Source organism: Spermophilus citellus (genome assembly GCF_964194105.1).
Source record: "Spermophilus citellus genome assembly, chromosome: 8".
In the NCBI taxonomy this organism is placed as follows: Eukaryota; Metazoa; Chordata; class Mammalia; order Rodentia; family Sciuridae; genus Spermophilus; species Spermophilus citellus.
The window spans coordinates 60,177,914-60,203,904 of NC_138189.1; the positions used below are offsets into that span (position 1 = coordinate 60,177,914).

The following is a 25,991-nucleotide window of genomic DNA, read 5'->3' on the forward strand; positions in this document are numbered from 1 at the left end:
AAACTTTCCTATGTTCTTATATGAATACATTACCAGTTTAACTCTACATCATATACAATATACAAGAATGGGAAGTTATATTCCATGTGTGATATGTCAAGATACATTCTACTGCCATGTGTGACTAAAAAGAACAAGTAAAAAATTAAAATAGATGCGGGATATTCTAAACACCAATGATAAAATATGAATAAATCTACAGCATGTCAAAGTACATTTCTTTGTTTCTATCTCATCTTTGGTTAAAAAAAGAAAAAAAAACAAAACCCCTCTAAAACTATGAACCCTAGAGAACATGTTCAAAGATGTTTATTGCAGTAAGGTTTGTAAATAGCAGGAAAAATAGAAACAATCTTATTGCTTTTGGGTAGGAAAATGATAAATTGTGGATTTATGAATAAGCAATGGAAACTCTGGCATGATTAAAATGAAAAGTATCTTTATTCATCAACAATCTGTTACATGGTCAGCAAAATAATATATCCAATGATATTTTTTACGTAAAATTTTAAGATACTAAATAATACTGTATACTATATGTATGCAGTAAAAGAAAAAAAAAAAGCTACTGGAATGATAGCATCAACTTCAAGATAATCGTTGTCCTGAAAAAGGAGGAGATATGACTGAGTGAAGCTATAGTTTTTATGCTTAAATATTCCCATTCTGAATATATATACATTCATATACATACATGTCTTTATACTAAGGTATATATTAATATATATGTATATATGTGTATATGTGTGATATATACATAAAACATTGAATAAAATTCAGGGATGGTTTTCATTATTTTCTATTCTGTGTATTTAAAAAAATACAGTTCAAATTATAGTTTAAAATTTTTAACAAGAGGAAGATTCACATATCCTTAAAATAAGAAGTTGCATCAAATATCATCATTTACCTTTACGTAATTATTTTAAAATTCCCTTTTTATAATATCTCCCAGATACAAATCATGGTTTCCATTTTGTCCTTAATTTTCTTTGCCTCCTTGGCCTAAAAAACCTCTGAGGTTAACTTAGATACTAGTAACAGTAGGTATAGCCAAATTACATCTTACTAAGTTAGAACTAGCTTTTTAGATTTTTCTAAATGCTTAGTACAAATATTTTAAAAATATTGTGAAATGTGTAAAATGTAGACAAAAAGAAAATCTAAATTCAGTTATATTCTACCATTCAAATCTAGCAATATTTTCATAGGCATATTTTAAACATGTAAGAAGCACCATTATTTTATACTCCTCAAAGAAAAACTCCATTTAAACTATGACAAATGCTCTTACCAGAATTTTAAAATGTGTATGCATTCAATAAGTCTTTTGTCACAGATACAAATATCATACATTTATTCTTTTTCTTTTTTAAAGAGAGAAAGAGAGAGAGAGAGAGAGAGAGAGAGAGAGAGAGAGAGAGAGAGAGAATTTTCTTTTAATATTTATTTTTAGTTTTTGGCGGACACAACATCTTTGTTTGTATGTGGTGCTGAGGATCGAACCTGGGCTGCATGTATGCCAGGCGAGCACGCTACCGCTTGAGCCACGTCCCCAGCCCTCATACATTTATTCTTGCATGTTTTCTAAGAAATGCTTAAGTGCCTTTAGATTCAGAGTTAGACTTGAGTTGCCATTTGATTTGGCATCATAGATGCCCATTTTCCACAACACACCACTCCTCTGTGTCATTATGAATCTTGGTGATCTACAGTATTTCTGAGTTCTCCACTCAAAAAAGGTCTTGTAAGGTATTGGTCATGTTATGTTTCTTGATCAGGTGCTAAATACTGGGATGTATTCAGCTTATGAAAATCCACTGAGCTTGTATGCTTAATAATACTTGTATATTTCTGATGTAGGTTTTTGATTTTAACTGATGTCAACTGAAGATTTTAGACCAAGTTTGTGAGAGTGAAGGCAATGACAACTGTTAAGACTATCATCTGGCTGCAAAAAAATTTTTAAAAATCCTAATTTCAAAGATTTTTTAAAAAGGTTGGGGCTGTAGCTCAGTGGCAGAGTGCTTGCCTAGCATGTGTGAGGCACTGAGTTTGATCCTTAGCACCACATAAAAAGAAACAAATAATATAAAGGCATTCTGTCCATTTATAATTACAAACAAAAGTTTAAAAAAAGATTTTTTAAAAAGGTAAAAAAAAAGTCTTAAAATCACGTAATATCAGCTTACAGTTTTAAAAAAATAGGGTACATTTTACATTACTACATTGTTATATCTTTAACTTATCAAAATGATATTGTTTAACAGTTGAATATTCCACCAACTAACTATATCCCAAGTTGCTTAAGTATTCCCATATTTTAGAACTTTTTTCTGTACCTATTCTTGCCATTGAAAATTATAGTGAATATTTACCTATAGATAGTTTACAGATTGCAAATAGTCTATCAAAATTCCCTCTCACTTCCTTCCTTGCTAACATAAGTTCAGTTCTGTTGAGATGATTATGGTCCATCTGAGGGGTCAACAATCCCATTTCCTGCTTTCTTGGTTTCTCTTAATAGTAGGGTGGCTAGTTAATCCATATAAAGTATGAAGGCTGTTGAAGGAATTCTATGAAAGCTCTTGTTTTCTTAGAAAAGGGATAGATACGGCAATGTCACTTTGGTCCCTTCTTGCTGCCTTAAACACAGAAGGCAAGGTGTCAGCATTATCTCCATTTTATAGACCAAACTGAGATGCAGAAATGAGTGAGTTCCACATGGTCATACAGCTGTCAGAGCCAGCATCCAACATGGTCCTACTTCAACACACTAAGAATGACAAAGCCAAAGAGGAGCCCAAGGTCCTGGTGTCATTATAGAGAAGCTGAACCCCAAAGAATCAACAGTCCATCTCTATACTTGGTGAGACAAACTCCACTTTGGTTAGGGTATTTTAAAACGCATACTGTTTTCTGCAGCCAAACAGTCACAGACACAGCTATATTTTGGATCATTTTCTCAGATTAGACCTTCCGAAGTGGATTTCAGCCAAAGGTTATGACTATTTTTAAGTTCTTGGTACATAGAACTTAAAGAATTGTACTAATAGTACTTTTGCTAATATCAGGCATCTTTGGCTAGAACCAAACAAAGATGACTCTAGCCCCAATGACTAAATGAGGGAAGAGAGTAATTAAGAAGACAAAGTTTATTTAGTTTATTTTGCCTCTTACATAACAAAAAAAATGCTCCAAACACTAAAGAAAACTATATTTAATATTTGGTATATTTTCTCTAGGGCTTTTATTATTTTCCATTTTCTTACATGTACAATTTTCTTACATGTGAAAAGCTTTGTTTTTTGTTAAGTTATAATATGTATTTCCTATTGTAAACATTTTAATGACTATATAATATCCCATCATATAGATAAATCATAGTTTACTTAAACATTTCTGTATTGAGATCAGACTGACAAAACACGAAAGTAGAATCAGCAAAAGGAAATAAGACTACCACACAAAAAGTGTCCTATACGAGTTTATTCTTTTTCAATAATATAGCATTAGCTGTGCTACTTTTGCTTGCATTTTAATTCAAGTGCAGACCAAATACTACACTAGTGAAAGTTGTTTCTAACTTTGATCTTGTAAAAGAAAAAGCTCTAGGTCATTGCCCTATCTTCTTCTTTTTTCAGTTGTAGATGGACACAATACCTTTCTTTATTTTTTTATGTGGTGCTAAGGATCAAACCCAATGTCTCACACGTGCTAGGCAAGCATTCTACCTCTGAGCTATAACCCTATCCCTCTTCTTAATCATATTCAAGATATTTCTTAAATTTCTGAAAGTACAGAACTATGTTATCTACATATATTTTAAACATCTTATTTAAAATAGTATTAATACTCAAAATGACTGAACATTTTAGTTAAAACAATTGCAATGTAATACCCTATAAAAATTTTCAAGGAATTAGAATATAAAAAATTAAAACTTATACAACAATAACCTTTTAAAAATCATACTAAAATTATTTCAACTTTTAAACCACAACTTTTCTTGTACAGTTTGGGAATGTCTTCCTACTGGTTGCCCTGACCATCATAAGCATCAGTTTGTTAGCAAACCAGCATTTGACCTTCCTGCCAGCTGATCTGTCCCTTCCTTATGATCCCCTAATACTGTACTTTTTTTTTTTAATACTTTTAATTGTAGATGGACACAATACCTTATTTTATTCGGTGCTGAGGACAAAACCCAGTGCCTCACAAGTGCTACGCAAACACTCTACCACTGAGCTACAACCACACCCTGTGCTGTGATTTTTTAATTGACAAAATTAGATCTATTTATGATAGACCATGTGATATTTTAACATTGACATGTATTGAGAATGACTTAACTAAGATACCTTTATATCACCTCACATACTTTTTTGTATAACTGTACCTTTCTGACAACTTTTTGTAAGCTGCTTTGTATTTTGAAGTCATTTTGTGAATCTATTGCCTTCAATGCACTGAAAGTTTCAATAAGGGACAAATGCTGTCTACAAACCACATAGCATCTAGCAGAATACTTTGTATACAGTGGGTATTCAACATACATTTTTATACTTCAAACTAGTAATCCAAAAAATTGGATTTGAGGGATAAAATATTTGTGGCAAATGTAATTGCTGTTTTATTTTAAATAAATTAAGCAAAACCAATGTAACAGGTAGCTAATTTTTGATGAGAAATTTGCTGAAACCTTTCTTTGTGTCAGATAACATGGTAAATGCCTATAAACATTAGTTTTCAAAATTCTCAAAATAGTCAGTGAGGGAGCTGGTATATTTACAGACAGAAAACTGACAGAGATTAAATCATATGTTCAAACATTTTCCTAGTCCCTCTATACCATATTAGACACTGAACTACCACAGGGAATATAGCAGAGAACAGATCAAAATCTCTGCCTCACGTGGAGCTAATTTACTAGTGGAACTTAGTAAGATCACAGAGATGACAGGTCAGCATTCCAGATTTACATACCGCTTTTATATATTATGAGCTTGGACAATGCGAGTGCATCATGTCATGGACACATTCTCAGTGCTGAGGAAAGTTCCAGACTAAAAAGTTTTAAACACTGATGACTTCTTCAAGATTAAAGTCACCCCGCAAAGTTACTTGACCTTTGCTGGCTGCACCCAATTTGTGAGAATTTGATCTTCAAATTAGCAGTAAAAAGAAAAATTCTCAAGAGAAAACTGATACATTATTAAAAGTAACCAAAAATAAGAGACTGTGGGATTAAAGATAACAGTTAAGAAGAATTTATCTTTTAAAGCCAGGTATCTTTATCTTGCATATAAGCCTCAGGCTAGTTAAGAGCAGGGTGAGGCCACAGCAGAATTGGAGTCAGAGCACAGAAAAAACTTTGGCATCTTGGTATCTAAGTAGGGTGGGGAAATACAAGGGAAAGATGAAACTTCCAGGCACCATCAGAAAACACATAGCAAAGCTGTGGACACTATCTACTATGCTATTTTGGATTTTATTCACTTTCTGGCTCCAGACACATGAGATACCCCATTTGAAAATACACAAAGAAGAGGGTCTGAAGCTGGGTATACACCTGCAATCCCAGCAACTCGGGAGGCTCAGGCACGAGGATCACAGGTTCGAGGTCAGACTGGGAAGGTGAGACCCTATCTAAAAATTAAAAAAGGGCTAAAGAGGGGCTGGGGTTGTGGTTCAGTGGTAGAGTGCTTGCCTAGCATGACTGAGGCACTGGGTTCAATTTTCAGCACCTCATATAAATAAATAAAATAAAATAAAATTCCATCATCAACTAAAAAATATATGTTAAAAGGGGGGGGGGCTGAGAATATAGCTCAGTGGTTGAGTGCCTGCCTTAGCAAGTGCTCAATTCCCATTACCCCCAAAGGGAAAAAAGAAAAGAAAAGGGTCTGAAATAAACACATTTGCATTGGGCACATCCCATGAAACAATCAAGTTGCTGGGAGTTGACTCTTATATTCAACTAACTGTCTAACAGTGATCTGGAACATCTTGGGCAAAAGTCACAAAGTTTCATTCAAATAAAACTGAATTCAGAAGATGAACAAAAAAACTGCAAAGGGAACAGGGGAAGTGATTTTAGAAGTTGTTCTAACTCTGGACAGAAAATTGCCCATTACTCAAATTTGAAGTAACATAAACCAAATTTCTCATCTACCACAACATCAGCTAAAAAACCTAAGGTAGAAGGACCAAACTATTTCTAAGTGCAATTAATTGAATGCAAACAAATTGTCTCCTGAAATTGACTTAAGTGTGACTGGTAAACATCATACACTATTGCACATACAAAAGAATACCTATTTGATGTTAGAAACCCTTTATTGAAGACAAGACAAACAATGAATTGAAAATATGATAAGAGTCCAAGGAAGCTGAGGAAACTAACAGGAAGAGCACAGATCAAAGGATGAAAAAAAGACATTTCAAAATTATAATTTATCCCTTCGGCTGTTTAAAAAAATGAGGTCTGAAGAGAAAAATCCTTTACATAGCATTAAAAAAAATATTGAAATCTTTTGGATAGACTAAAAGAGCTAAATTGTCTACCCAAAGTCTGTACAGCAGGGACCTGTTTTTAGCAGGTAAGCCTATTTACAAGTAAGAACCTCTTACTCTTGTAACATCGTCCTTTTTTGTTTTAAGAGAATACATAACTCCCACCCTTGCAGATTTAGTCCATCAGGCCTCAGTGACCCTATAGAAATATAAACCGATCTCTGCAAGAGAACTATTTACAATGAACTGTAAACACACATATAATACCTGCCTCCCTTCCCACACTAGTTGTGAATGCTTTGAGAGAACTGGCTGTGGCTCATTTAATTTTATATCTAGAATGACACTTATTAGGCATTCAATGTTTTTCTTTGCATAAATGTTTAAATGAAAATGTTTTTATAATATCACTACTATTTACATTTTAAACATTCCCACTACTACCCATCTCCAAGTTAAAAACACCAAATTGCTACCAAGTTTACTGTGGTTGTTACCATATAGTGCTTCTGGATTTTTTAATGTAAGAAACATTCTTGATTTACTAATTTTCATAGTAGTGACACAAACTTGGCATTCTCCTTGAAATGAAAAACTTGCTTGGAAGTTACTTCATCCTTTTCCTCTTTTTCAACAGCGCATCTCGTAATGCCAGCTGGAAGGTAAGAAAAAAAGTGATAAGTCTTGAGTATCCCATTATGTTAATTTGGTTATAAGGAATGTACAAAAAAGGAATCACTAAATCATAAATCATCCTGAAAAACTACAAATAATGAAATATTCCCTAACAGATCCAATCTGTATTCAGGGTGGGGGCCTCTACACTGCTAGGAAACATGCAATGCTCTTAAATACTATTCCCAACTCATGGAAACAAGGCTCACAACTAGAGCAGGTGTACTGAATGTTGCGACTTGCATATCACCTGTCTCCGAGGATACTGCCCAGTACTACTCTGACCTACACAGCTCTTAATTTTTGAGAGCGGTGGGTAGGACATACTATCTAAATTAAAATAGAAAAGCAGATCTTTATTCACAATCATCTTTTATAAATCATTTATATCCTACTGAACATGAGCACCACTTACACATTTTTTTCTTTTTTAAATTTTTTCACTAAAGGTCTTGCTGTGTTGCCCAGGTTGAAAAACTCCTGGACTCAAGCTCTCCTCCTACCTCAATTTCCTGAGTACCAGGAAATCAGGTCACCTTTCCAAGATAAACTAAACATATGGGCCATTTAAAGATTACCATTTTCCTCAAAAACAAACAACAAAACAAACAAAAACAAAACAAAAACCCCAGAATATTACAGATTATCAAGAATAAATCCAATTTTTACAAAAAGAGTAACTAAGGCCAAGACACATTTTAAGTATGTTATGAAAACTATTCCATTAATTCCTCAGCACTACTCTTTGTCCTTGAAACTTATAAAAGTCTCTCGATTATGAATTTTAACAAGGAATGATTGATATGATTGCTTTGTTAAAAAAACATTTTTTTGGATCAAAACTGCATGGATTATATCTAAATGTTCAACCCTTTTGGATTCTATGATTTAAGTTATTGATTCCTTTTCTTTAGCTTGTAATGGGCTTTATATGTCTTTGTATCTTTGTAGATAGGAAAAATAGTATCTTTAAGAGGAAAAAAAATTGGCAAGTTCATTTTAATCTAATTTGGCCAAAAAGAGGTATTTCTTTTCTTTCTTTCTTTTTGACACTGGAGATTAAACCCAAGGGTGCTCTACCACTGAGCTACAAGCCCAGACCTTTGTATTTTTTGAGACAGACTCATTTGTTGCCTAGGCTGGCCTCAAACTTGAGATCCTCCTGCCTTAGCCTCCAAAGCCACTGGGATTATAGGTGTGCACCACAATGCCTAGCTAAGGAGGAATTTCTCAAGACTTATTTGTGTCTTATTTTCTATCTGCATACTTCATTTACTGTGTCTGCTCATGTTGTATAATGATTAAACAAATTAATGGAAAGTTCTGGTATAGTTAAAGCCATATTGCAAAAACTGTATGTTTAAGCTAATATTGGTTGCATAGATTTAATTTTGCTCATTAAACTATAACAGCACAGGTGACTCTCAGAGGTCCTTTACCCCTTCAATGCCACCAAGTGAACACAAGGAACAGGTACAGCCTCCTCTTTTCATTTAAAAATCCCTATAAGATCTTTCTCTCTTTCTCTCTCATATGCTTTACTTTCCTCTTCTAGTCTCAACCCCATATCATTTTATTTATTCTAAAAATTTACAGTAAGACTTCATGTACATATTCTAGTCACAAAAGATCTTTTATTTCAGACAGTAAAATACCACTGAGGGGCAAAGGAAAATGTGATGTGATGCTGCATCCCCACAGAGTGCATGGGTCATGGGACAGTTTGAGGTTGCTGTATAGTAGAGCTGATCATTATGGCAGCCATGAACTACATGTGGCTATTGAGCATTTGAAACACGGCTTGTGCTTACTTAGGCAGTACACATATTAAAACTGGAACAATACAGAGAAGATGAGCATCTCAAATTGAGATGTGCTATAATGTAAAAGAGATGCTGGATTTCAATTAGTTCAAATATAAGAATGTAAAATATCTTATTAATAATTTTTATATTGGTTACATTAGAATACTATTTTGATATACTAGGTTAAATAAGATATATAATTAAAATTTTTTTTTAGTTATACATGGATACAATATCTTTATTAGTCTTTATTTATTTTTATTTGATGCTGAGGATCGAACCCAGTGCCTCACATGTGCAAGGCAAGTGCTCTACCACTGAGTCACAACCCCAGCATATTATTAAAATTAACTTCATTTCTTTTTTCTTTAAAAATCACATATAATTTGTATATTTCAATTGAACAAAATGTTCTAAAGAAGGAGAAAACAGAGAAAATATGAAAACCAAACTTTTATAATAAAAGAGACTTTAAAGAAAACATAAGGCAAGGAAATATACACAGAAATTGATTAATTTCAGTAAGAAAACTAGAGAAAAGGAAATAACATTTTAAAAAATATTTTTAGTTATAGACAGACACAATATCTTTATTTTATTTTTTTTTCTTAATCTATTTATTTATCTATCATCTATTTATTTATTTATTGGTACTGGGGATTGAACTCAGGGGCAGTTGACCACTGAGCCACATCTCCAGCCCTATTTTGTATTTTATTTAGAGACAGGGTCTCACTGAGTTGCTTCACATCTTGCTTTTGCTGACTGAGGTTGGCTTTGATCTGGTGATCCTCTTGCTTCAGTCTCCTGAGCTACTGGGATTACAGGTATATGCAACCTTGCCAGGCTTCTTTTTCATTTTTTATGTGGTGCTTAGGATTGTAGTGCCTCACATGTGCTATTCAAGTGCTCTATCACTGAGCCACAACCCCAGCCTGGAAATAATATTTCTGAGTCAAGGTTTATGTCCAACGAACTCTAAATTTATTCTTAAATAAAAATTCTTTACTCTTTGAGAGAGAGATTTTATGAGGTATTGACAAGGAACAAGGCAGGGCTTTTTTATATGCTGAAAATGGCATGTTAAAAACCTGGAAGTAGGAGCCAGTTGGCACATGCCTGTAATCCCAGCAACTTGGGAGGCTGAGGCAGGATGATCACAAATTCAAAGCCAGCTTCAGCAATTTGGCGAGGTCTTAAGCAACTTAGTGTGACTGTCTCTAAATAAATTTTTTTGTTGTTGTTTTTTAAAAAGGGCTGAGGATTTGGCTCAGTGGTTAAGTGCCTCTGGATCAATCCCAGGTACCAAAAAACAAAAAAAACAAAAACAAACAAACAAAAAAAAGAAGTAGGGGATGGATGACACACTTAGCTAAAATGTAGGCAGGTCACATAAACTACGTAATAGAGTAAGGCCACCTAAAATAGCTATTAAGGGCCAATGAAAGTTAGAATGATGGGCTTAAGTCAATTTGTGGCAAAATTTAAAGTACTTCAGCCTTTATTAAATATGCCATCACTTTATTGCTTATATGATGTATTGACCCACAGCGTGGAAGATTTAAAAAAACAGATAGGGTTTAAACAGTACCTAATTCAGGTCACCCTGACTTGGCTCCCACACAGACACAGTGCTGCCCTAGAGGACAGGCTGTAACATTCAGACTTGGCAGGCTTGTCATCTACTTAGGAACACTGGTTCAGAATGAGGGACTATTTTAGCCTGGACCTGATTTCCTGGAGATTCTTCAAAATGATGTTTAGATATATTCTGATATGTTCTTCCCAGGAGGGGAAGATACAAAAAAGCATAAATTTATTTTACTACAATGAATTACTAAAATAAGCAAGCCATCTGAGCAGAACAGGATTACCATTCAAAGGCTACAAACAAATAAAATGAAAACCCAAAGGCCTGTAAACAGAAAGGGTTTTGCAAAAGGGTATAAATATATAGGAAGGATTATACCAAAATAGAAGTTTGTTTTAGACTGTTTTCCTGAAACGGTTTCTGATGTATTACCACACAAAATCACTCCTTTCTAAAACTCCCAGGCATACAATTGCTAATATCAATGAATTTCAATAGTATATTTCACAGATCAAATGACAGATTATTTTAGCATGTGGTACTGGGAACTGAGCCCCAAGGCCCTCTACCATTGAGCCACACCCCCGGCCCTTTTTTATTTTGAGACAGAAGCTCCCTAACTTGCCAAGGCTGGCCTTGACTTGTGATCCTCCTGCCTCAGCCTTCTAAATCTCTGGGATTACAAGTGTGCATCACTACAGCTGGCTATACCCCTTTACTGACAAAGAAGAAAAATGGACACACAACCCCTAACCCACCTGTCACACAGTTGAGTCCCAACTAAGTCAGGTCCAGGATTTATGTGGCATGACTGCCTAGCACCTCTTGATGTTTTCCAACAGTGCCCATTAGCACCAAGGTACACACGGTGGTAGTCTTCAGAAAGCACAACTTATCTCAGATATAAGTGGGCTCAAATTATAGTACCATTCCAGCCACCCAGCTTTAAGTGGAACTCACCTGTTTTTCTCGGAAGGAACGCTTGTTTTTTGACCGGACATTCTGGCTATACCGCATCATCATAAAGTTCTTCTGTTTTTTCTTCTCTTTATTTGTAGAACTAGAAAATGGATTCACTTTGGTTTTCTTCTTCACAAATTCCTTTCGATCTGTCTTTCCAGCCTATCAGCACAAAACATTGACATTTGTGAAATAACACACTTCAGAAGATATCTAATCTAAGTCAATGTCTCCTCTCTGCCAGGCACTCTATCCGACACCAAGGACACAGCACAGACAGAACATAGTCCTTGCTCCCTAGGGCTCAGTCCCAGTGAGCAATGGCTGAAGTACTGCAATGGAATAAGGAAGCTCAGTGAAAGGAAAAGTCATAATTCAGCCTGGTGAGGTAAGAGAGGTTCCCAGAAAGGGAATTAAGTAAGCTAATTTTTTTTAAACAGATAAAAGCATTCATGGTGGGGTGAATCTCCTAATACCATGAACATAGTCACATGGTATGTACAGCAATCAAAACTCATCTAATACAACATCTAATATCTGTACATTTTATTCTGTTAATTTAAGACATTTAAAAAATTGCCATTCGATGGCTATATAAAATCCAGATTATATTTCATTTTAATGTTAATGTATCACTCACCATTGCAGTTGCTAGTCTTGTCTCCTTGTCAGACTTTGGCTTTTTATGAAGGCGTTCAATGTCCCGAAGAGAAAGTAATTCACCCCTGGGATGAGGGAAAAATTAAATAAGAAATAAGGATGCAATTCCTTTCCCCGAGGCTTTCATTCGCACACAAGCTGACTGAAGACCTGGTGAAAATGCATTTTACCTGTGCTCCTCATCACTGTCTATTTCAATGTATTTTCTTTTTTGGGCTTTCCCAGGGGCAGCGTCAAGTTCTTTCCTCATTTGGGCCATACGGATTTTCTGGAAGTCTTCCTGAGTTAAAACTCTACTAGTGCTGATGGCTGCAGCTTTGGCTTTCCGCTCCTCGATGGGCATACTGTTTAGTTTCTTAGACTTAAGAGTACACAAACAAAGGCTTAAATGGCTAAGAGCTCAAGTGAGAGCTCAGCCATTCAAGTGTTAGTCTCCCCACAAGGTCCAGCAAAAATTATATCTTAACCATCAGAGTGATGCACTTGTAAGAGGAGATTTTATGACTTACAATTTCTTGCTGCTCTTCATCTGAAGAGTGGTGCACATCAACCCATTCACCATCGGCATCTTCCTCCTCACTGAGACTGGTACTTTCCCATTCATCTGTGTGAAAAAGAGCTTAATGATGTAACTACCACTTTATGTTGAATATTCACAACAACTTGAAATAAATCATGCAATGGAAAAGTAAGGTAGTGAGCCTTAAATACATATTCCACTGACAAAAACTTGAGCAATGTTTGTTGTTAAATAAGCCATCTCAACTTAGTTGATTTAAGGAATAAGAACTATACACTGGGGTTGGGGTTGTGAGTCAGTGGTAGAGCAATCGCCTAGCACATGCGAGACCCTGGGCTCAATCTTCAGCACCACATAAAAATAAATAAACTGTCATCACAACTTGGCAGAAAAGGATCATTCCCCAGAGTTAAATATCACAGCCAAAAAATGTAGCCTACATGGAAATCACAAAAACCATGACTGACTTCAGAGTCCATGTTCACGGAGCCAACTGTGCCCATCAAAATGGAACTTGTAATAGAGTTACTTTGGATTAGGTAAAGGGGAATGAAGGGGAGAGGGCAGGAAGGATAGTAGAATGAATTGGGCATTATTACCCTATGTGCATATATGACTATATGACCAATGTGATTCTACATCATACATAATCAGAAGAACGAGAAGTCATACTCCATTTATGTATGATGTGTCAAAGTGCATTCTACCGCCATGAATAACTAATTAGAACATAGATCTCACATTATATAACTGTTTATCTATGAAAACATGATATGATGGAAGTTCACTAACAATTCACTAAGCAGATAATGGGAATTGTGCAGATATTATTATGCTGTGATTGGTTAGTATTCAATGATAAATAAAAGAGATTTGGTCCCTGCCCTAATAAAGCTCATGATCTAGTAAAGATGACAGACAATAAAGCACATTAAAAAAAAATGGCGCTTATACATTTGACTTGGGCATATAGCAAGTATCTGACTAACTCATCTAAATATATTTATGCATGTATGAGAAACTAGCTGCAGTTATTCAGAGAATTAAATAAAAGATTCTGGGCATAAAATAACCTTGTAGACATTTCAATAAAGTGGCTCCCTGGGATCTGTAAGACAGTGTCCCAACTTTTTGGTCTGGTATATATAAAACCACCCACATAATAATGTTTCCAGTTCTCTTTCAAGTCTCCTATCTTGCCATGTGGTTTTCTCCCTAAAGAATGGTGAAATAAAATGAACCTTCATAGCTTGGAGATATAGCCTAGGGACAGAGCATTTGATATGCATGCATAAGGCCCTAGGTTCCTAAGTGATAAAATGTGATAATACCTCCTCCTCTGTAACTTGAAATCAAAACTATCAGATGTTATTTTTCCTATATAATTTAAGAAAGGTAAAGTTAAAGGACTGGAAGATTTCTAATTTGTTTTCTTCAGAACAGTGATTTAGATGTAACCAGTTGGGATTTTATAGCTAAAAGTCAATTTGTATATAATTGTTAACTAAACTGTAAAGTTGCAGTAAATATATTTACAATGATATAATGTTAAAAATTCAAAACAAAAAACAACAACAACAAAAAAGGTTCTAGGTTCAATTTCCCCAGTACCATCAAAGAAAGAAAGAAAGAAAAATGAACCTTCATCATTTTCTGTTTTCTCTTCCTTCTCAATTTCCAGAACCTCTGCTCCTGGAATGTAATCTTTAGCATCCAATTCACCATATTCTTGTATTCTTGCTTCAACAGATGCTTCTGTAGGTTTACCCTAAAGGAAAAGAAATTGCTTATAATAAAGTGCTCGTATTGTAAAACATCAATGATGAAAGGTATTCTCTAAGATTATGAATTGAGATGGGAGCACTACAGAAAATGGAAATAATCAAATGACAAAATATTCTGTTTATATCTCAGGTCAAAGTAAATACTTAGCCAGAATACTGTCCACTATTTTCTCATTTCTAATCCAAATCAAGAAATTGGCAGCTATTAAAGAATTACTGTTCAAATATTTTAGGTGTCCAAAGTACCATCTCTTTCTTTATATACAAGCATCCTTCTGCCCTTGAAAGAGGTAGTACCTGGCTGGGAAATAGTCTTGTTTAATACTGGCATCATCAAGTTTAATCAGCTTGATAAGTTTATAAAAAATAGTCATCATCAAAGAACACAAGCCAACTACAAAATATTTAAGGTAATGGTATTCAATCAATTGTATTCAACTTTAAATAAAACCATGTGCATTACCAGTACTCAAAACTATCACAAATACCTAAATCCAAATTGTAATAAAATTCAAAAGACCATAACCTTTAGACCAACATAAACAGGGTTCACCTACCCGGAATTTCTTCTGTAACATCTGAGGGTTCAGTGTCCGGAAGAGCTGAATCAGAGTTCTAGCAGACATCATCACATCTACAAAAATAATACCTTTAATTACAAATTCTGGAGCAAAGAAGGTAAAGAGGTAAAGAAGCAAAGAGGTAAAAACATTGTACTCTTTGGCTTACAGAGAATAACATGCAACTTACTCTTATCTTTATGTGTCTTATATTGAGCCAGGTCTTGGAGAAGTTCTTCAGTCATGGCGAGAGGACATCGAACTGTTATCTCTTTTATAGCATTAATTCTAGAAAAGAAAAAGTGGTGGTTAAATCTAAGAAATTTTTCAAAAAAAAGAATCAAAAGGAATACAAGTTGCGTTCTATGTGGCCTAAGTTTCTAAAACTGCAGTACAGTAGAGAATGTTAAGTGGGTAGAGGGCTTTTATTACAGCAATTTTTGCTGCTAGTGGCATGAAGAGCAATGTCAGGAAACTAAATCATGGCAGTATTTATTTGCCAACCCTAAGGAAAGAAGGGACTAGGCTAAACAAGAAAGACGGAAAATCTTCAGGCTATTCTCCCAGTAACATTTCTCAAGGGAAATACAAAGTAACTGTTTAGTATATCACTTACTTACCAAGATGATTTAGTCATTAATAGTTTTTAATTAATCAAAAGGGCCACTGACTTGCCCTAAAATTGAAGATTGATTCAATAATATATCACTTATTCCAGGGTAAGACACAAATTCATGGTGGAAGATAAAAAAACAAAAACAAAAAAATACTGAGGTAGCCAAATAATCATTCAATTCAAAGTGTAAAACTAGTTAAAAAAAAAAATTCTGATTAGAAGAATAAGCAGATTATCTCTGGTTCCCTTCTCAAAATTATGACCAATAAAATAAAAATATCAAGCCTCCTCAAAGACTCAAGCGTATTTTAAACTGCTATTCTAGAGGCCATACTATCAGCTGATATTACACAACTTGGTAACTTAAAGCAAATCTAGTACATTGAAAACATATCTATTGCCCCAACCACGTTCTACATACCCTACTGTCATGACTTCCCCAGAGTTCTTGTCAGTAACAAAATTGTTGGCCACGGTCATGAGCACTGATTGAATGATCTGAGTTGGGAATAAAAGAAGAGATGAATATAAGTGAAATGTCTGTACCCACACAAACACCTGAGGATGAAAGGACAACAGATTATTCATAGTGGAAAAATAGCCTTCCACCTTCAGTTGGGAGTTGGAGGAATCATGACTAAGAAAGAGAGATTAAAATATGCCACTTTGGAGTTCAATCTTTTTTAACCTTTAAAATAAATTTTACTCCTCTTTAATATCATTTTATAGTATAAATGAAAAAGAACCCTGCTTTGACACAGGATAATCCAAAGCTGTTTTAATCAAAGAAACTACCACCTTTGAAAAATAATCACTATAAATTGATATTGTTGATCTCTCCCAATCATAAAATTATTTAGTTAGCAAACTAAGTAGAATTCTCAACTTGTCAAAAACAAAACAAAACAAAAAAACCCCAAATTCCACTTTCTAAAAACTGTACAACTAAACTTCTGTATTATATCTTCTTAAGGGTTAGTTATCTCCTCTGCTCACTTAAAAAGGAATAAGTATATCTAATAGGGGCAGGCACTGCTCTGTGTGCACTAGATCCAAAGTTCAGGTTAAGAGTTCTCACCTTGGGAGATCCAAGATGATGGGCCAGAGGAGGCAGTATTCTGTGTGGCCCTGTGACCCGGGTTTCAATTTCTGGGAATATTGCTTTGGTGAGAGTGACGGAGGACCCCTCTACAGCTGATCCCGCATAGGAATCATGGCCACCTTGCTGCGCAGGGACCCAGACCTCAAGCGTTACAAAAGGACTCCTGACTCCCGACTACCCTCCCACGCAGGTCTCTGGGTGCCTTAGCGCAACCACCAGCATCAGCGCTGGCACAGAATTCCCAGATGCTGCTCCCACAAAGGACATTAAGCTGCTACCTACATGCAAGAACTCTGGGTGCAACTCCCATGTGGACCCCCCGATCGCCTCCATCTTGACTCGCAGCTACTGCCATAGTCCCCTATTGGAGATACCAACTGCCTGCACCTGGGGATATCACAAGCTCTGAAGAAAGCTGTAAGCAACACACTGCATGCCTCAGAGCTCATCTCTGAACTGATGGTACAACGCCATCGCCCGGCTCCTCCCACCTGACCTGACACTCCATCCCTGAAAGCAGCAGCCTCCATCTCCGGTCATCTCCATCACCACCTTTAGTCTGGGCAACTGTAAGTTTGAAACACGAGATAGCGAGGTACCCATAGTTTTCTAATTGCCCCCCAAGCCCCGGCAGCTGCTAACTCAGCAGAGTGAGTGCCTATTACAAAACAACCCTCTGCTACAGGTGTGCAGCCATCAGAGTACAACACACAAGACTCCCAGAGAGAAAGGTTCCTGGTTGGAAGTAGAAAGGGAGAGGGTAAGGGAGATAACTTTAGAGACTGATTTAGAGGGCAGAAACTGTGAGGTCTATAGATAAGATGAGGAAATAAGACCAGGCGCCCATATCACAGGAGCAGACCCCAAAGGAGATCCTTGAGGTGCAGTCTCCCAACAGGACGGGCAGGTGCCATACCCCACTTCTAGGTGCCCTGCACCAAGACCAACCCTCACACCCTGGTAACCCACACCATCCTGAGGGCAGAGGTGCCAACTAAGAACTGACAACCCCACCTACTGGATGAGAAGGGAAGTAAGAAATGTACTGATCTCCAACCAAAACAATCCTTTTTTCTCCCTTTGAAATTTTTTTCCTTCCTTCTCCCTCTTTATTCTCCCGCCCTCACATCCCTAACATATGTGAAACCAAGTACTTTGCATGAATTAGGATATTGAGGACTGAGATGACTGAATAGTATATTACAGTTGTGTTGTATATTCTTTTTCTTGTTTTTTTCTCTCCAATTTTTACTATTTTAACATTTTTTATTTTTCTAATACATGGGTTTGTCTTATGTACTCTACCATCTTCCCTCTTACTTGTCTACCCCAAATTACTGCCTCTCTACTCTCCTGCTACTAACCTTCTTCTTTAGATTTCTGTTTCACACTTCCTGAGATATAATAACTCCATAGCCTCACCTCCTACCTCCTCAGCATATCACCTTACACCTCACCCCTGGTTCTGTGTACACCATCAGAAACTGTAAACCCTTTTACAAACCTACTGATCATATTGTAGATAATAATTGAATTCACCATTTCTGTACACTGTGACCAAACTATAAACGTCTTAATAACAACTATTTGTTTTTAGGTGTTATTTTGTTTATATTGGGATCTGTTAATATTGTCCTTCCCCTCAAAGATGAGGTATTGGAACCCTATAGGGGCACTATAAACCTATAGGGTAAAAACAGTAACGCCTCAGATCTATAGAGATAGAAAGGAAAAGACACAAGCAACATGAAAAGACAAGGGAAGAAAGTGCCCCAAACAAATCAAGATACCACATCATTAGAATCCATGGCCAGCACAGCAGAGGAAATGACAGATAAGGAGTTCAGGATGTACATGATTAAAAGTTTCTGTGAATTTAAGGGTGATATAAGAGAGCAAATACAGGCAGCAAAAGATCATTTCAACAAAGAGCTATGTAAGCAAATACAGGAAGCAAAAGATACTTTAATAGGGAGATAGATATTCTAAAGAAAAACCAAACAGAAATCCTTGAAATAAAAGAAAAAATAAACCAAATTAAAAGTTCAACTGAAAGCATCACCAACAGATTAGACCACTTGGAAGACAGGACCTCAGACAATGAAGACAAAATATATAATCTTGAGAAGAATGTAGACCACACAGTGAAAATAGTAAGAAGCTATGAGCAAAATATTCAAGAAATATGGGATAGCATAAAAAGACCAAATCTAAGAGTTATTGGGATAGAGTAAGGCATAGAGTTCCAAACCAAAGGAATGACAATCTATTCAATGAAATAATAACATGAAAAACAAATTGGAAAACCAAATTCAAGAGGCTTACAGGACATCAAATGTACAAAATCACAACAGATTCACACCAAGGCACATTATAATGAAAATGTCTAACATACAGAATATGCTGCCTCCAAGAGACTCACCTCAGAGGAAAAGACAGACTGAAGGTGAGAGGTTGGGAAAACTCATATCGCTCACATGGAACTGCGGAAGCAAGCAGGGGTTTCCATCCTTGTATCAAATAAAGTAGACTTTAAAATTAATCAAAAGGGACAAAGAAGGACATTTTGTACAGCTCAAGGGAACCATACACCAACAAGACTTAACAATTATAAATATATATGCCCCAAACAATGGAGTACCTATGTTCATCAAACAAACTCTTCTCAAGTTCAAGAGTCAAACAGACCACAATACAACAACACTGGGTGACTTTAACACACGTCTTTCACCACTGGATAGATCTTCCAAAAAGCTGAACAAAGAAACTATAGAACTCAATAATACAATCAATAACTTAGACTTACGTGACAAATATACAATATTTCATCCTTCAACAAGCAAATATACTTTCTTCTCAGCAGCACATGGATCCTTGTCTAAAACAGACCTTATATTATGCCACAAAGCAACTCGTAACAAATACAAAAAAGTAGCGATACTACCCTGTATTCTATCAGAGCACAATGGAATAAAATTCGAAATCAGTGATAAAAAAAAAAAAAAACTACTCCAACACGTGGTAAATGAGAACACTGACACAACATATCAAAATCTCTGAGACACTATGAAGGCAGTACTAATAGGAAAGTTCATTGCATGGAGTTCATTCCTTAAAAGAAGAAAAAGTCTTAATAAATGACCTAACATTACATCTCAAAGCGCTAGAAAAAGAATGAATCAACACCAAAAGCAGTAGAACATAGGAAATAATTAAAATCAGAGCTGAAATCAATAAAATTGAAACAAAAGAAACAACTGAAAAAATGGACAAAATAGAAAGTTGGTTCTTTGAAAAAATAAATAAAATTGAAAGACCCTTAGCCATGCTAACAAAGAGAAGGAGAGAGAAAAACCACTAACATATGTGAAAAAGGAAATATCACGACACTACAGAAAATAATTAGAAATTATTTTGAAAACTTGTACTCTAGTAAAATAGAGAATACTGAAGGCATTGACAAATTTCTACAGGCATGAATTGAATAAGGATGACATACACAATTTAAACAGATCAATTTCAAGCAAGGAAATAGAAAACGCCATCAGAAGTCTACCAATCAAGAAAAGTCCAGGACCAGATGGATACACAGCTAAGTTCTACAAGACCTCTAAAGAAGAATTAATACATATACTCTACAAATCATTTCATGAAGTTGAAAAAGAGGGAGCACTTCCAATCTCATTCTATGAGGCCAATATCACCTAGATTCCAAAACCAGGCAAAGACACAAGAAAGAAAGAAAACTTCAGACCAATATCACTGATCAACATAGATGCAAAAATTCTCAATAAAATTCTGGCAAATCGAATACAAAGACATATCAAAAAGATAGTGCACCATGATCAAGTGGGGTTCATCATAGGGATGCAAGGTTGGTTCAACATATGGAAATCAATAAATGTAATTCATCACATCAATAGACTTAAAGATAAGAACCATATGATCATCTCAATTGATGCAGAAAAAGCATTTGACAAAATATAGCATCCATACATGTTCAAAGCACTAGAAAAACTAGGGAAAACAGGAACATATCTCAAGATCAAAAAAGCTATCTATGCTAAACGCCAGGCCAACATCATTCTAAGTGGAGAAAAATTGAAAGCATTCCATCTAAAAATTGGAACAAGGCAGGGATGCCCTCTTTCACCACTTCTATTTAACATAGTTCTTGAAACACTGGCCAGAGCAATTAGACAGATGAAAGAAATTAAAGGGATACGGATAGGAAAAGAAGAACACTATTTGCTGATGATATGATTCTATACCTAGAAGACCCAAAAAACTCTACCAGAAAACTTCTAGAACTAGTAAATGAATTCAGCAAAGTAGCAGGATACAAAATCAATACCCATAAATCAAAGGCATTTCTCTATATCATGACAAATCCTCTGAAAGGGAAATGAGGAAAACTAACCCATTTGCAACAGCCTCAAAAAAATAAAATACTTGGGAATCAGTCTAACAAAAGAGGTAAAAGACCTCTACAATGAAAACTACAGAACACTAAAGAAAGAAATTAAAGAAGACCTTAGAAGATAGAAAGATCTCCCTTCTTCTTGGATATGAAGAATTAATATTGTCAAAATGACCATACTACCAAAAACAATCTATAGATTGAATGCAATCCCAATCAAAATCCCAATGACATTCTTCAAAGAAATAGAAAAAGCAGTCATGAAATTCATCTGGAAAAATAAGAGACCCAGAATAGCTAAAGCAATCCTTAGCAAGAAAATGAAGCAGGTGGCATCGTTATACTGGACCTTAAACTACACTACAGAGAAATAGTAACAAAAACAGCATGGTATTGGCACCAAAATGGACTGGTAGACCTATGATATAGAATAGAGGACAAAGAGACTAACCCACATAATTACAGTTATCTTATATTAGACAAAGGTGCCAAAAACATACATTGGAGAAAAGATAGCTTCTTCAATAAATGGTGCTGGGAAAATTGGAAATCCAAATGCAACAAAATGAAATTAAACCCCAATCTCTCACCATGCACAAAACTCAACTCAAAGTGGATCAAGGACCTAGGAATTAAACCAGAGACACTGTGCTTTTTAGAAGAAAAAGTAGGCCCAAATCTCCATCATGTCGATTAGGCCTCAACTTCCTTAATAAGACTCCTATAACAGAAGAATTAAAATCAATAAATGGGATGGATTCAAACTAAAAAGCTTCTTCTTGGCAAAAGAAACAATCAGTGAAGTGAATAGAGAACCTACATCTTGGGAGCAAATTTAGTGCTGGCACATCAGATACAGCACTAATCTCTAGGGTATATAGAACTCAAAAAGCTAAACACCAAAAAAACAAACAGCCCAATCAACAATGGGCCAAGGAACTGAACAAACACCTCTCAAAAGATGTTATACAATCAATCAACAAATAAATGAAAAAATGTTCAACATCTCTAGCAATTAGAAAAATGCAAATCAAAACTACTCTGAGATTTCATTTCACTCCAGTTAGAATGGCGGCTATTAAGAACACAAACAACAATAAGTGTTGGTGAGGAAAAAGGCACACTCCTACACTGTTGGTGGGACTGCAAATTGTTGCAGCCAATATGGAAAGCAGTATGGGGATTCCTTGGAAAGGTGGGAATGGAACCACCATTTGACCCAGATATCCCATTCCTTGATCTATACCAAAGGACAGCATACTACAGAGACACATCCACATCAATGTTTATAGCAGCACAATTCACAATAGCTAAACTGTGGAACCATCCTAGATGCCCTTCAGTAGATGAATGGATAAGAAAACATGTATATATACACAATGGAATAATACTCAGCATTAAAAGAGAATAAAATCATGGCATTTGCAGGTAAATGGATGGAGTTGGAGAATATAATGTTAAGTGAAGTTAGCCAATCCCAACAAACCAAATGCCAAATGTTTTCTCTGATACGAGGAAGCTGATTCATATTGGGGTTGGGAGGGGGTGCATGGGAGGATTAGACAAACTCTAGGTAGGACCAAGGGATGGGAGGGGATGGGACGGGGCATGGGGGTAAAAAAGATGGTGGAATGAGATGAATATCATTACCTTAAGTACACTTATAAAGACATGAATGGTGTGAATATACTTTATATACAACCAGAGATATGAAAAATTGCACTCTATATGTGTAATATGAATTATAATGCATTCTGCTGTCATATATAACAAATTAGAATTAAAAATAATAATAAAAAAAAGAGTTCTCACCTCTGGGGGTACTAGGTGATGAGAAGCTTGTGCAGCAAACAGAAGGATCTTTGTTACTTCTAAAAACACAAAGAGATGAGAAAGGTCACAGTTATCACTCTGCCTCTCAGAATATATAGCAACATGGCAAGCATATTCCTGCCTTATGCAACAGCTGTTTATTCCACCTAGAACACCCAACCCCAGCTATATGCATGGCTCACCCCTTTGCTCCCTTCAGCTACCTGCTCAGTTGCTTCCTTGCTGAAAGGTCTTTCCTGACCACATAATCTAAAATAGAACCTAGGGCTGGGGATGTGGCTCAAGCGGTAGCGCGCTCGCCTGGCATGTGTGCGGCCTGGGCTCGATCCTCAGCACCACATACAAAGATGTTGTGTCCGCTGAAAAAACTAAAAAATAAATATTAAAAAATTCTCTCTCTCTCTCTTTAAAAAAAATAAAAAATAAAATAAAACCTGCCCCAGCACTCCCTATTGACCCTACTCTGCTTCCTTTCTCTTCAAAACACTTATCTTTTACATTGACATATGTACTGTATTATCTTTATCTCTATCTAGAATGTAAGCTCTATGAGGGTAAGGACTTCTTGGTCATTGTGAAATTCTTAGTGTCTAATACAATGCCTGCCATAGAAATCACTAAATACTTGTTGAATGAATAAATAAATACAAACATAAGCAAATACACATATTCTCTCTTCAAAGGGGCAGTACAGTATATGTAAAGAACAAGGCCTTTGGTGAAAGGAAGTGAAGCAAATCTGACTTGCCATTTATTTGCTGACTGACTCTTTTCATTTTGCTTCTTTCTGCACCTTGCAGTATTGATATGAAGGCCAGATGAGATGATGGAAGGAAAGCACTTAACACATGCTTTGGCGCATGTTAGAGCCTCACAATAAATGTTTCTTTCCTATCTTGGTTCAAATTCAAAGACAAAACATCTTGTTTCCTGCTTTTATGTTGTTTTTAAATGAAAATGCACAAAAACGTAATGAGAACAGTTAAAATAAAATTCTGCTACCTATTCTAAAGTTACAGTAAAAGGTCTAATTTCTTTTTAAAAAATAATTGTTTCTTAAAATTGATGAGAATTAATTTTAATTTTAAAATTAGAACAACTAACACATGGCTGACTATACCAAGAAAATGTAAGAGCTTCTCTCTCCCTGTCTGTTATAGAACACATTTCTACTCCTAACACTATCTTATTGATTAATTGATTGACTGTGGTACTGGGGAATGAATCTAGGCGCATTATACCTCTGCTCTACACCCCCCAGTCCTTTTTTTTTTTTTTTTTTTGATACAGGGTCTAAATTGTTGAGGCTGGTCTCAAATTTGCAATCTTCCTGCCTCAGCCTTCCAACTCACTAGGGTTACAGAAGACTGCAACCGCACCCAGCCTAACACGGTCTTTAATGATTCCAAAACAAAAGGCTCTGGATAGCTATTCTAACACTAAGATCACCAAGGAGACATGGCAAGTGGTAGCAAGTGGGCAGGTTACCTCTCTGGTGGGGCTGCAGAAACCTTTGCAGGAAGGGATAAAAGTTGAAGAGAAAAAGCTGTGGAGAGAAGAAACACTGATTTTAGTATTTATGTAACCTGAAGCATGGAGGTTCAGTTTTCTATAATGCAACTATATCATCAAGACAACTCACTGGGAATCATTTGTTACTTTTGCTTTGTCTCAGTAAGAAATCATGCCCCAGCCCAATTCAATATGCTGGAGTAACTAAGAAAAGGATCTCTTTCAACTGACACTATGCTACTATTTTTATTATGTAATGGAGGAAGAAAGTGCATGCAGAATAAAGGAGAGAAAGGCAACCAAAACACAATATTCATCCACATTTAAAATCGGTGTGGCTACAGAACTAATATTTCTGTGTTCAAAGAGAAGGGATTATAGGAAGGAATAACACTGATATTAAAGCTTCAAAGCAAGAAACAAAATAGAAATTCAAATATGAACAGACCTAGTATAATTTGAACACCAAAACTCCCATAGTCCTGATTTGTTATTATCTCCCAGCCTAGCTATATGGAGGAATTACTCTGTGCTCTGCATTTTAACACTAAACACTACATAAACAAAATTGACAAGGGTCCAGTTATTACAGCAACGGTAAAGTTTACCTTCAAGAAGTGAAACTTTAGAGATGGATTGGGATTTTTCAAGGTTCATCATTTGGGAATAAATTAATTTTTTCTATTTTAGCCACAAAGCAAAATGAAGATATGTTATTGGGAAGGAATAGGGAAGACTTCGATTCCCTATAAAGATGAATATTTAACTACAGTCAGTGTGAAATTCCAGTATTACTTCCAACAATTCCTGTTTAAATCACAAACCACTTTTGGTTTCTTATCACACTCAAATTCAGGTCAGACATAAAATTGCTACACAAATGTAAAAAGAACTGACCTGGTGATCCCACTGGGAATATAACCCCGGGAGAAAAAGCAATATATTCACTAAAATGTAGATACCAGTCACTAGGTACAATTGACAGGAAACAACCTCAATAGTCATTTCTTTAAGGCTTAAATTTTTAGGCATCTTTCTTTTTCTATAATGATACTAAGAGTATGTGTGAAGTTCCCATATATGTATACCACATCTAAACACATACACCACTGAGGAACTTTAACAATCTAATTTAATACAAAATAAATAACCATGGAGTTCATCTTTACAAACATGACAATTTCCTACCAGAGAGATCAGAAAGTCAAGAAGGCTTTAGAGGGCTAAACAAATTGTAAAATGTAGTTAAGAGTCAATAAAAATATGTGTGTTATAATGGCTTGGGAAAAATGCATATGTGAAATAAAGTTAATAAGAAATATTAAAGTAGAACACAAAATAGTTACCAATAAAATGGACATATATACAAATTAATATTAATACTTAACTAGAAAGAAAATAATCAAAATAACTATTTAAGACTGAAAGATTATATAG

The 25,991-nt window shown here is 35.5% G+C and overlaps 1 protein-coding gene across 1 annotated transcript in view; it reads right to left on the reverse strand.

Annotated features, from left to right (window-relative positions):
- Window positions 1–417: 417 nt before the first annotated feature.
- Window positions 418–25,991, reverse strand: part of SDAD1 (SDA1 domain containing 1) — a 48,527-nt gene continuing 22,953 nt past the window's right edge. Inside the window, exons 12-22 of the mRNA XM_081303546.1 lie at window positions 24,531–24,588; window positions 23,022–23,080; window positions 16,109–16,185; window positions 15,262–15,359; window positions 15,069–15,145; window positions 14,369–14,495; window positions 12,717–12,811; window positions 12,378–12,568; window positions 12,188–12,272; window positions 11,548–11,709; window positions 418–7,171 (exon numbers count right to left, since the gene is read on the reverse strand). Coding sequence (XP_081159672.1) covers window positions 7,124–7,171; window positions 11,548–11,709; window positions 12,188–12,272; window positions 12,378–12,568; window positions 12,717–12,811; window positions 14,369–14,495; window positions 15,069–15,145; window positions 15,262–15,359; window positions 16,109–16,185; window positions 23,022–23,080; window positions 24,531–24,588 — 1,077 coding nt within the window. The 3' untranslated portion in view covers window positions 418–7,123. The remainder of the gene's footprint in view (window positions 7,172–11,547; window positions 11,710–12,187; window positions 12,273–12,377; window positions 12,569–12,716; window positions 12,812–14,368; window positions 14,496–15,068; window positions 15,146–15,261; window positions 15,360–16,108; window positions 16,186–23,021; window positions 23,081–24,530; window positions 24,589–25,991) is intronic.